Raw genomic sequence first — 13,795 nt, forward strand, 5'->3', positions numbered from 1 at the left:
TACACGAAGACATGTATTGCGCAACATTTTGTCTCACATATTTTGTAATGCTAGTCTATGCTGTCACAATGCGACATGCTTCGACTGCGACATGACAGTCGCTAAAAAATCCACCCAAGATGTCCTTTCTTGGGGCAGAATCAGAGCTGAATCTCCCATTCTAATGAATAGGAAGTAGAAAAAAAACTTCTCCCAGTAAGGCTACATGCACACGACCGTTGTGTGTTTTGCGGTCCGCAAATTGCGGATCCGCAAAACACGGATGGCGTCCGTGTGCGTTCCACAATTTGCGGAATGGCATGGACAGCCATTGATCTAACTGCCTATTCTTGTCCGCAAAACGGACAAGAATAGGACAGGTTATATTTTTTTTGCGGGGCCACGGAACGGAGCAACGGATGCGGACAGCACACTTGAAGTGAATGGGTCTGCATCCGAGCCGCAAAAACTGCAGCTCGGATGCGGACCAAAACAACGGCCGTGTGCATGAACCCTAAGTCTGTGGGTTTTTGGTGCATTTTTGGGGGCAGATCTGGACCTTCATTGCAGACTGCTGGCAATTCATTCATAGTATCTAGGAGGAATAATATAGGAACGGCACAACAGAGTCATAAGAACAGATGCCCCAGAATTGTTATTACATGGGGGATGCAGGTAGTTACTAAACCAGACATGTCTGGAGAGGTGAGAGGTCCCCTTTAACGCTCTGTATTGTAAATACACCTGGACGCAGTTCTACAGATTTGACTTTTCAATGCCATATGTGCCCTCTGTGAAGGTCCGTAGATGCAGCATGGACAAGAAATCGACTCACACCTTCTGTTTCTCCTTAGCCTTACAGAGATGTCTTTGATTATTTTATGGAGGATTTTAAGACCTACAAACCGTTGCTCTGTGCCATTAAAAATGAGTATGAAGTCACTCTTGGTGAGTATAATCATTCCAAACAACATTTTTATTTAAAATGTATTCAAAGACTTAAACGCACCCAAAAAAAAATGATTCCCTTCTGTTGAGAGGCCCTTGTCTATTTTAGTCCAGAAATTAAAATATATTTTCTGCGAGATTATCTTATTTCTTCTTGCAGAAATCGTCTAATATTTAGAAAAGAGTCCCAGAAGAAGGCAGCGATGGGATTAGGTAGCCAAAATTGTAAAGAACTCTTACGACGGGCCAATCCCCATTTTCAGGGTTCTCTGACAATCCATCACTTAAAGGGGTATTCCGATAGGTAAAAGTTTTTTCCTATCCACAGGATAGGGGATAACGATCAGATCGATGGGATCCCACCGATCACGAGAACGGAGGCCCTGTACCCCCTGCTGCTCCCCTAATGACTGAAGCAGCCGATTGCACATGTGACGGCCGCTAACTTCATTTCTATGGGATTTCCGGAGATTGCCGAGTACAGGGCTCCACTATCTCTGGAACTCCCATAGAAAGGACCCCCACCGATCTGATAGTTATCCCCTATCCTGTTCGGGTGTAGCTCTATTGCCTGATGTTGGTGGCAGAACTACTGTACAAACCTTCCTCAACTGTATAGTGGACAGAGCTCATCGCTGCTGCCATTGACTTTAATGGGAACATCACTGTAGTAACGAGCAGGGTTACCAGCCGTCCAGAAATTTCTGGACAGTCCATAAAGATAGGTGAATTTTTTTCCTATATCCATGAAAAAAAATAGATGTGTCCGTGATTTTTTTAGACTGGTGGTTCTTGCCTAGATTATTTTAGTGATAATTATCATCATTTTACAGCTCACAGTAATGGTTTTTATCAGGATATTGAGCTGTAGACATGGATTACTTATAACCTTTATTAGTGTTGAGCGAATCCAAGTCGATCCGTTCAAAACTTTGTTCTGATGCTGTACAGAGATCCGTCTCCGTACAGCATTAAAATGTATGGGGTCGGGTGAGGTGAAATTTGCGCGAGACTTCAGTGTTTAACTTTGGACTTCGATTTTTAAACTTGAAAACAATTTTAAAACTTGGATCCAAAGTCGGCTTTGGAACTGGTGTAAAAAAAATAATGTCCGCTTCCCACTACATGGTATGCAACCGTAAATGATGCCATTAAAAAGTAAAACTTAAGCCCTCAAAAGGTTATGTGAACGGAAAAATACAAAAGTTAGGACTATGGGAAGGCTGGGAGTGAAAAACGAAAACGCAAAAATGGAAAATTTCAGGGACCTCTAAGGGTTAAAAAGGAAGGATTAAGGCCCCCTGCACACGATCAGGATTGCGTGCGGATTTTCCGCGCGGATTTGCGTGCGGAAAATCTGCACCGTAGGTCATGTCCATTGTATTCTATGAGAATTTGAAATTCTCAATGCACACGATGCAGATTTTTTCCGCGCGGATTTTGACCTGCGGTGCGGATTTTAAAATCCGCGACATGTCAATTAATTTTTTTTTTCCTGACCGGATTTTCTTCATTCACTTAGTGAAATCCGCATGCGGAAAATCCGCACCAAATCCGCACGCAAATCCGCACCAATTAATGCGGATTGACCGCACAGATTTGCCTGCGAACACCTGCGGATTTCAGTGCGGATTCTCCGCACATGAATCCTGAACGTGTGCATGTACCCTTATATTTCTTCTTGTTGGATCCACTTCTGACTGTGGTTAAAAAAACTGCATTAAAATGTATGGGCTCGGGTGAGGTGAAATTTGCGCGAGACTTCGGTGTTTAACTTTGGACTTCGATTTTTAAACTTGAAAACAATTTTAAAACTTGGATCCAAAGTCGGCTTTGGTACTGGCTGGTACCTCGGTACTGAAGCCGACTTCTGAACCAATTTTAAAAATCGAAGTCCAAAGTTATTCACCGAAGTCCTGTGAGACTTCGGTGATAACGAATTTCCCTCGTCGGATCTTGGATCCGAAGCTCGATTCGCTCAACACTAATCTTTATTATTAATTCAGGTTTTCCCAATTTGTGCGTAAAAATGTGGTTGGGTGTCTGTGATTTTAGGATCAGTTGTCCAGAAAAAGAAAAATTCTGGTTGGTAACCCTGGTAATGAGCTACATAGTTGCCGGCCCCATGTTATAAGGGGAAATAATACAATCTACAGAACCTTGAACCCAAACCTGAACTTCTGTGAAGAAGTTAGGCTGGGTTCAGACCTGAGCGTCTTTGATATGCGCGTTTTTGACGCGCGTTTTTGACGAGCGTTTTTTGCAATAGTAAACGCGCGTTTGTGTGATTGACTGCAATGTCCTATGGCCACAAACGCGCGTCAAAACGCCCCAAAGAAGCTCAAGTACTTGTTTGAGCGTAGGGCGTTTTACAGCGCGTTTTTCAGCGCTTTAAAACGCTCAAGTGAGAACCAGGGCCATAGGGAAGCATTGTTTTTCATGTGTTGAGTGTTTTACAGCGCGTTTGAACGCGCTGTAAAACGCTCAAGTGTGAACCCAGCCTTAGGGTCTGGGTACCGCATTCAGTTTTTTATCACGCGCGTGCAAAACGCATTGCACCCGCGCGATAAAAACTGAACAACAGAACGCAATCGCAGTCAAAACTGACTGCAATTGGGTACCTACTCGCGCGGGTTTGCCGCAATGCACCGGGACGCATCCGGACACGCTCATCTGCAAGGGGCCTTAGAATGGAGTGGTTTGCTTTTGGCTCCATTCCTAGCTGTAGGTCTGGCTCCAGTGGCTGATTGGTGGGGGTGTTGGGTTTCGGACCCACACCAATCTGATATTGATCGATCATTAACCCCACAAGAATATCTTCTGTATGGATGGGGTTACATGCTGTGCTGCAGCCAATGACTGGCCTCAGAGGTGACGTGTCCCCAAGCTCACCATGACCTAGCAGTGACACGCCACTTTGTCACCGCTGAGGCCAGTCATTGGCTGCAGTGGCACACTTGACCTTATTCCTGCTTTACATGTGGGGACTGGAAGTGCAGTGATGACAGCCTGAACCCGAATTTGTCCGAGTTGCTTGAGATAATTGGGTGCTTCATTTATAAACTGTTTTACAGCTCACCAGAGAGAACAGATTCGAGCCCTGGAACCCCTGAGGACCATGCTTGTTTCCGTATCTGAACGTTGTGATAAGAAGATTCAAGACATTTATGAAAAAGAAAGACTCGAAGTAAAAACTCTGAAAATGGAAAAACACAATCTTTTGAAAGTGATTGATAGGTTGAAAGAAGAGAAAATCTCTTTACAGGGTCAGGTAATTTTAGTTTTCTTTTCTTGTTATAGTGTAATAAAACATTTCAAGGATGTCCAGGATAAGTAAATATCCCCCTTTTTGCCCAGAAACAGCACCACTCTTTACCCTGAGCTGTGTCTGGTATAGCAGCTCATTCCTATTCAATTGTATGGGTATGAGCTGCAGTACCGTACACAGCCAGTGGACAAGAGTGGCGCTGTTTTTGGAAAAGAGTAAACCTATTTTCTGAGGATTTACCTGTAGGGTGGTTTCATGCACAGCATATTTTTATGCTGCAGTTTTTTGAGCCAAAGCCAGAAGAGGATTATCCCCCTTGAGGACTTCCGCCGTACATGCATGGCGGAGGTCCGGTCTCTAAACATAGTGCCTGCCCTATGGCGCAGCGGGCGCCATAGCCGCCGGGTTCCTGCTACCGTGTTCCCCGGCTGAGATCAGGGAACCTGTTACATTGATCTAATAGACCAAAGCCTCAAGCAGGCTTCGGAGTCTATTAGATGAATTTTCCAATACAGGCCACTAGGTGGCAGCACTGTATTATTATATTGAAAATTAAGTGCTCAATGATGGCTATATATGATGGAACACAATGGGCAATCTAATGATTGCCAGTTATAGTCACCCAGGGTGACTTAAAAAAGTAAAAAAAAAAAAATATAAAAGTTCAAATACTTTCCTTAAAATAAAAATACTTAACCAATAGAAAAAATAAACATGATGGGCATCGCCACCTGCAAAAATGTCCATACAATTAAAATATAACAAAAATAATGGTGTAACGGGGAAAAAAATAAAAACAGCTAATTTGCCATTTTTTCTCACTTCAACTCCCTAATAATTTTTTTATAAAAAGTGATCAAAAAATCGCACGCACTTCAATTTGGTATCATTGAAAAGTACAGATTGCCCCGCAGAAAATGAGCCCTCACACAGCCCCGTACACATAACTACAAAAAAGTTATAGGGGTCAGAATATGGTGATAAAAAAAAAAAAATTCTCAAAGGTTTTAATTTTTTTTTCAGTATTAAAACGCAAGAAGAATTATACAAGTGTGGTATCTTTGTAACCGTACTGACCTGGAGAATGAAGATAACAGGTCAATTTTTACCGCATAGTGTATGGTGTAAAAAAAAAATTTTCCGCTTCCCACTACATGGTATTCAACCGTAAATGGTGCCATTAAAAAGTAAAACTTAAGCCCTCAAAAGGCTATGTGAACGGAAAAATACAAAAGTTAGGACTATGGGAAGGGTGGGAGTGAAAAACGAAAACGCAAAAATGGAAAATTTCAGGAACCTCTAAGGGTTAAAAAGGAAGGATTTATATTTCTTCTTGTTGGATCCACTTCTGACTGTGGTTAAAAAAACTGCATCAAAAACTGCAGTGGTATTTTTCCAAATACAGTAAATATTGTGTGTGAAACCACCCTTAAAGGGGTTATCCCATGGTTTCTGTCACCCGAAAAATGGGTATTAAGCTGGCTGATATAAGCGATGTGCTAATGTCAGCTGAACATAACTATATTAGCGCCATCTCACTGCCTAAAGCCTTTTTTGAGAAAAACGAACTTTTACAATATGCTAATTAGCGTCTAGGAGTTAGGGGGGGGGCGTTGCCCCTGCTCCTAGAGGCTCCGTTTGCTCACCTCTTTTCACACCCTTCTTCTCTTGATTGACAGGGCCAGGGCAGCGCTGCTCTCCTCCCGCCGGCCATGTCTGCAGTGTAAATCTCGCACCATTTAGTATTCGGCGCAGGCGCAGTGAGAGAGGGACGCTTCCTCACTGCGCCTGTGCCGAATATTGAACGGCGCAAGATTTACACTGCAGACATGGCCGGCGGGAGGAGAGCAGCGCTGCCTGGCCCTGTCAATCTAGTATAGCAGGGCGTAGCCAGAGGTGGGAGAACGCCCCCCTGCTCCTAGAGGCTAATTAGCATATTATTAAAGTTTGTTTTTCTCAATAACGGCGGCAGGCAGTGAGATGGCGCTAATATAGTTATGTTCAGCTGACATTAGTACATCACTTATATCAGACAGCTTAATACCCATTTTTCAGGTGACAGAAACCCTTTAATGAGATCGCTACACCATTCATTTGTTCTAATTGTTCTTCTAGCTCAGGGGGCGTGTCCTTTCTTTGGCAGCTATCTCCCAATCACAGCTCAGGGGGTGTGTCCTTCCTGCTTCAGCTCTCTCCCTGTACCTGTCACAGCTTCTAACAATAGATACGACTGATGGCAGCTGAAGGATGGAGCTGAGCATATGAGTCCTCCACGGGAAAGAAAAAAACAGCAGGTGGCGCTATACAGATACATTTTATTGAATAACTCAATAATGTAGAATTTTTTTTTTTTTTGTGGGACAACCCCTTTTCAGACAGCTACATTAAACATCATCTATGTAGAGACAATTGTCTTTGGTTTACTGGTCCTTGTCCCATAAGACACTGACCGGAATGATGCATGCCCTTAGTTTCACTGCACGGATCCGTGGTCCATGTGATTCGCACTATTGACTTGTAGGAGTCCTTATGCTGCTTACCCTTATATAACTCTGCCAGTGATGGTTTTGCCCTCAGGTCTCCAAACTGCAGGAAGAGATGGAAAAGGTATACCTAATGTACAGGGATGAGTGTGACGCTCGTAAACTTCTTATATCGGATATAAATGAGCTGAAGTATCAGCAAGAAGACCTTAGGCTTTCCCAGGATCATAGTAAGTAGTGATGAGCGCAGTTCTGAAAAATTCAATTCTGCTGCTTTGCCGAATTACACAAAGAAACAAAGAAATCCGGTTTGTGATGAATTATTTTGTCACAAACCGCATTCCTTTGTATGTAGCGGGCATAATAACGGGGAACGACGATTGCGCCGTCCCCAGTCATTGAACCCCTCAGATGCCATTACAGAAGAAAAACTCTCCACCCTACTATCCAGATCACATCTCACCACCTGTGCACTTGACCCAATCCCATCCCACCTCATCCCTAACCTCACCACAGTGTTTATCCCAGCCCTAACTCATCTCTTCAACCTATCACTAACCTCTGGTGTCTTCCCCTCTGCTTTTAAACACGCTACCATTACACCCATCCTCAAAAAGCCTTCACTTGACCCATCCTCTTTGTCCAGTTATCGCCCCATATCACTTCTTCCGTATGCCTCAAAGCTACTTGAACAACATGTCCATTCTGAACTGTCCTCTCACCTCAACTCCTGCTCCCTCTTTGACCGCCTACAATCTGGCTTCCGACTCCACCACTCGACTGAGACTGCCCTCACCAAAGTCACCAACGACCTACTGACAGCCAAAACAAAGAAACACTACTGTCCTCCTTCTCCTTGACCTGTCCTCTGCCTTCGACACTGTTGACCACTCCCTTCTGTTGCAAACTCTCATCTCTTGGCATCACTGACCTGGCCCTCTCCTGGATCACATCATACCTCACAGACCGGACGTTTAGCGTCTCCCACTCCCGCACCAGCTCCTCGTCTCATTCCCTCTCTGTTGGTGTCCCGCAAGGCTCTGTCATAGGACCCCTGCTCTTCTCTATCTACACTTATGGCCTGGGACAGCTCATAGAGTCCCATGGCTTTCAGTATCACTCCTACGCTGACGACACACAAATCTACCTCTCTGGTCCAGACATCACCACCTTACTATCAAGAATCCCACAATGTCTATCTTCTATATCATCCTACTTCTCATCTCGCTTTCTAAAACGTAGCATGGATAAAACAGAATTCATCCTCTTTCCCCCGTCTTGCTTAACCCCCCCCCCCCCCCCCCCCCCCCAACAGACCTATCTATCACGATCAATGACTGCACACTCTCTCCGGTCAACAAAGTCCGCTGCCTTGGAGTGACCTTGGATTCTGCCCTCTCCTTCAGACCGCACATCCAAGCCCTTTCCACCACCTGCCGCCTCCAACTCAAAAACATCTCCTGCATCCGTGCTTTCCTTAACTTTGAATCTGCGAAAATGCTTGTACATGCCCTCATCATCTCCCGCCTAGACTACTGTAACACTCTCCTCTGTGGCCTTCCATCTAGCACTCTCGCACCCCTCCAATCTATCCCCAACTCTGCTGCCCGACTAATCCCTCTCCCCTCTGCCAATCCCTTCACTGGCATACCATTGCCCAGCGAATTCACTTCAAAGTACTAACAAATACATACAAGGCCGTCCATAACCTTTCCCCTCCCTACATCTCTGAGCTACTTTCCCGATACATTCCCACACGCAATCTCCGATCCTCACAAGACCTTCTTCTCTCCTCTCCTCTCATCTTCCCACAATCGACTTCAAGATTTCTCCCGTGCATCCCCCACACTCTGGAAATCGCTACCCCAACATATCAGACTCTCACCTACAGTGGAATCCTTCAAAAGAAACCTGAAAACCCACCTCGTCAGACAAGCCTACAACCAGTGACCCTGCTGCCTCTATACCGCCATGACCAGCTTCACCCGCACCTACTGTGTCCTTCTCCCATACCATGTAGATTGTAAGCCCTCACGGGCAGGGCCCTCTCTCCTTCTGTACCAGTCTGTAACTCGTCTTGTTTATGATTAGTGCAATTGTCTGTATTATGTATGTGCACCGCTTATCATATGTACAGCGCTATGGAATGAATGGCGCTTTAATAATAATAATAATAATAATAATAATAATGCCACATTCATTGCTGATTGCGGCATCTGATGCTACAAGTGCAGACTTTCAGGGGTTAATCCGGTAAAAAAGAAACAAAAAAAAAAAACATACTCACCTTATCCATTTGTTCGCAGAGAGGCCGTCGCGGCCATCTTGATTGAAGACGACGATGAACACTGATGATGTCACTGTGCCCGGCTGGCGTGGTGACGTCATACGTCGTCCCATGTGAGATTCCGCTCGGTATCTTTAATCAAGATGGCTGCGAGCAAATGGATACGGTGAGTATGTTTTTTTGGTTATTTTTGCCACCATTTCAGGAAAGATAGATTCGTTACTACGAAGCGCGAGAAAATTCGGCTTCGCAGCGAATCAATTTGTCAATTTGTTTGGCTTTGATTCGCTCGAAGTTATGAAGTATTAAAAGAACAGTTGGACTGTTACTTCAGCTCTTTACCACGTTATATCTGCCGACATTCTCTTCTTTGGCTTTATATAAAAGCTGGATTAACCCTATCCATTTGATATATCCTCTTTATAAAAAGGTGAGTAACTTTGGAAATGCATTGCATTACATATCCTGTACTGATCCTGAGCACAGCCTGTATTTTACTCCAGAGCTGCATTCACAATTCTGCACGCTTTAGCTGAAATTTCCTCATACGAGGAAGACTGAACCTCTCAGTCTCCATAAGTCTGACCACTGCCTTTCCACTCCATATAGTTATGTCCCAGCCCTACATACAAAATAAGTAAAACATACCAAAAAAATTCAATCTTTTGTATTGCAGAAGAACAGGGAGAAGACCCGGTGACTTTAGCCGTGGCGTTAAGAGTGGCCCGTAGTGATCTCACAAAAACTCAAGTTCTCCTGAATACATTAAAAGCTGATTATGGAGATGTTGTTCCCAGAAGAGACTTTGAGAATCAGGAAAAAAAAGTAGCTGCATATGAAGAAAAGGCGAGTCCATGTACATGTATAGTGTAACATTCATGTATAGTGTTTTTTTATTTTTACTATTAAAGTGGTTGTCTGGGTTTTACAGTTTTATTAACCGATGAATGAGCGTTTGCTCGTTCATCGGGTAATCGGCGGCAGCATTACTCTGTCAGATCATCGCTAACGAGCGCTCCCACGAAAGTGATAATGAAGTCAACGAGCTGCAACTGACTTTCTGTGTTGTTGATTGCGCTCATTATGGGCACTTCATCTGGTCTTTTAAAAGGATCCTAAACCAAGTAACCCCGATTTCCCTAGTGGGCAACTTGTGGCACTCCATCTGTTGTGGAACTACAATTAAAGCCCTCCTTGCCCATGGCCCTTCCACTACCCCCATCGTGCCCCTACCTGGTGCTTCCTGAGGCGATCACCTGGCCCCATTGGTGGTGCACCCCTGGTTACTCCCGAGGTTCTCGGACTGCGTGTTTAAAACTATGATCTGCAGTATTTAGCAGTTAAAAGTTGAATCATCTTTATCGGTGCAGATAGAACATCTTCAGAAGGACCTCTCCCAGCTACAGGGAGAACACCAGTCACTTCTAGACATCAACCAACAGGTTGTACAGGAACGCGATTCTTTCTGCAGGGAGGTGGCCGATCTTCAGGGAAATAGAACTCCTAGGCCAGCCTGGGAGAAATGTGTTGGTATGTATACTCTTTGTATCATTCTTTCTCTCCTTGTAATTTAAAGGGATTCTGTCACCAGGTTTCACCCCCTCCAGATAAAAATATGGTTATGTTCAGGGAGCTTTAACCATTCCTAATGTGGTCTTATAAATGTAATCTGTAGGCTCATTTTGCTAAAAATACGCTATTACTAACCTGTCATTCATAAAAATAAGGTGCCCAAGGGGATGTAAATGACTCCAAGCTGCCGCCCGCACCTGCTGCCGTTTGTGCCCAGCGCCGCCTCATAATCTTCTGTGACGCCTCCTGCTCTCCCCCCCTCCCCCTCCTCCTCCTCCTGTAAGATTGCTGTGACGCCTCCTGCTCTCCCCCCCTCCTTCTCCTCCTGTAAGATTGCTGTGACGTCTCCTACTCTCCCTCCCCCTCCTCCTGCTGTGACGTCTCCTGCTCTCCCTCCCCCTCCTCCTGCTGTGACGTCTCCTGCTCTCCCTCCCTCCCCCCTCCTCCTGCTGTAACATATAGAAAACAGATCCATCCTCCATGGTGTTCAAGACGGATCCGTTTTCACTGACACAATCTGGCACAATAGAAAACGGATCCATCCTCCCCTGACTTTCAATGGTGTTCAAGACGGATCCGTTTTTGCTATGTTAAAGATAATACAAACAGATCCATTCTGAACGGATGCAGATGGTCGTATTATCTGAACGGATCCATCTATGATGGATCCGCACAAAACGCGCTGACCAGTAATTGGTGTAGAGTTAGACAAAAGCGTCTGTCCGTGCACCAAAATTATCCTACAAGGTGAGACATTTTTTTTGCTATGGGGCCCAATGAGATCTGTGTACGTCACTGTATGTGTACATATATAATGTATATATAGAACAGTTTATTAAAAAGTCGGTGTCCTTTCTGCAGATATTTTTCCTGAAGTCTTTCAACGATGGTCAGAAGTATCTGAGGGAAAGAGCAGCGATCAGCTGGTGGATGTGTTACTGACAGAACTGGGCACTAAAATTCTCAAAGAAAAGGATTTCTTTCCAGGCATGGTATGTTGTGAGGCATATCTCTAGGGGATATCAAAGACTGGCAGATGTCCAGGGACTTATATCTGGCTGCAGTGGAAAAATTTGTTATTGGTTCCTTTTTAGAGGTCTTCATGCTTAGTATGATATTCTCTCTTTGTTCACACTGGCATCATGGCTTCCATAATTACTATGATGGTTGTGACAGATCTGGCTTACAGGACCTGACATGTCTTTTTTGGTAGCTACTTGCATCCCCCATGTAATAACAATTCTGGAGCATCTATTCTTATGGCTCTATGTTGTACCATACTGTACCTTCATTATTACTGCTAGAAGTTTATGAATGAATTGCTATCAGTTTGCAATGAAGCTCCTGATGGGTGTTACCACATGGGGGTGTGTCCCTGCGCAATCTGATACTATCCAGACAGTGTTGCCAGTGTCAGGCTCTGACACCCCCAACTGGTAACACCCATCTGGACCTTCATTGCAAACTGCTAGTAATTCATTCATGGCACAACCTAGAGTTATAAGAAAGAACAGATGCTCCTTAATTGTTATTACATGGGAAATGCAAGTAGTTACTAATAAAGACATGTCTGGAGAGGTGACAGGTCCTCTTTTTAACCCTTTCGCTACCAGCGCTGTACATGTACAGCGCTGGAGCAATAAGCAAGCAGGGCGTCAAGGCCAGCGGGTCTCTGCTGTTTCAAACAGCAGAGACCTGCGGCTAATTACTGTGATCAAGTGAGATCACGGCATCTAAATGCGCAAAAACCCGGCATCTAAATGCGCAAAAACCTGGAAGCTCGTGCTTCCGGGCATCCTACTGGCATCCCCTGCGGCCAATGGGTATGCCGTAATTGGTTTGCATGGGCTCAGCCTCACTGAAGAGGCTGAGAACATTCAAACTGCAAACTGCATCTTTTTTCTGCCACCAGATGGGCAATTCTCAATAATAAGTCCAGTTTAAAAATCCATGATTGTTTAAAATAAAAAAATAGATTTTGTAGGCTCATATATGAGCTTCAAAATCATTACAAAAAAAAAAAATAATATATAAAAAAAATTAAGAAATATTAAAGTTTAAATCGCCCCCCTTTCCATGGGTATCACCGCGACTAAAAACGCCCTTACTATTAAAATATAAAAATATTTTTCCAATACAGCGAATGGCGTAATGGAAAAAATGGCCAATTTGCCATTTTTTTATTGCTTCTCTTAGATAAAATTTTTTTAATAAAATGTGATCGAAAAGTCACACACACTCCAAAATGGTACCAATAAAAACTACGGATCGTCCTGCAAAAAATTAGCCCCCCCACACAGCTCAGTAGATATAACTATAAAAATGCGCGTCAGAATATGGTGATGTAAAACAGTTCAAAGTTGAAATTTATTTTACACTGTAATCGTAATGACCCAGAGAATGAAGGGCTTTGGGCAGTTTTGCCGTAAACGGAATGCCGTGCGAACAAAACCCGTAAAACGGTGGAGGAATTGTGGAATTTTGGAATTTTTTTACCGCTACCCACTACACTATATACCATAATTAATGGTAACATTATAAAGTACAACTTGTCCTGCCAAAAATAAGCCCCTATGTGAATGGAAATATAAAAAAGTTATGGGTCAAGATAGATGGGGAAGAAAAATGAAAACGCAAAAACGAAAAAAACTCTGGTATCCTTAAGGGTTAAAATGGGTTTGTTTATTACTATTGCAGACTCCATTATTCTTCCCCTTGAAAATCTATAGAAACTTATAGGGAGCCTACCCTAATAAGGCCCCTTTCACACGGGCGAGTTTTCCGCGTGGGTGCAATGTGTGAGGTGAACGCATTGCACCCGCACTGAATCCGGACCCATTCATTTCTATGGGGCTGTTCACATGAGCGGTGATTTTCACGCATCACTTGCCTTAATCCATAATCCCTTGTTCGCGCAGCCGGCATCTCTTCTGTGATGAGCGCAGTGACGTCATCAAAGGTCCTATTCCTCACAGAACAAGACAGAAGAGATGCCGACTGCGCGAACAAGTGGATTAAGGTGAGTTAAATTTTTATTTTTTTTAACCCCTATTTTACTTTGCATTCTGTATTCAGAATGCTATTATTTTCCCTTATAACCATGTTATAAGGGGAAATAATACAATCTACACAACACCGAACCCAAACCTGAACTTCTGCGAAGAAGTTCGGGTCTGGGTACCACAGTCAGTTTTTTTATCACGCACGTGCAAAACACATTGCACACGCGCGATAAAAACTGAACATCGGAACGCAATC

At 43.9% G+C, this 13,795-nt stretch overlaps 1 protein-coding gene across 1 annotated transcript in view; it reads left to right on the forward strand.

Annotated features, from left to right (window-relative positions):
• Positions 1-13,795, forward strand: part of TSNAXIP1 (translin associated factor X interacting protein 1) — a 69,976-nt gene that overhangs the window by 31,976 nt on the left and 24,205 nt on the right. Inside the window, exons 5-10 of the mRNA XM_040409122.1 lie at positions 834-927; positions 4,002-4,198; positions 6,773-6,908; positions 9,642-9,811; positions 10,336-10,495; positions 11,399-11,529. Coding sequence (XP_040265056.1) covers positions 834-927; positions 4,002-4,198; positions 6,773-6,908; positions 9,642-9,811; positions 10,336-10,495; positions 11,399-11,529 — 888 coding nt within the window. The remainder of the gene's footprint in view (positions 1-833; positions 928-4,001; positions 4,199-6,772; positions 6,909-9,641; positions 9,812-10,335; positions 10,496-11,398; positions 11,530-13,795) is intronic.

Source organism: Bufo bufo, chromosome 10 (assembly GCF_905171765.1).
Source record: "Bufo bufo chromosome 10, aBufBuf1.1, whole genome shotgun sequence".
Classification (NCBI taxonomy): Eukaryota; Metazoa; Chordata; class Amphibia; order Anura; family Bufonidae; genus Bufo; species Bufo bufo.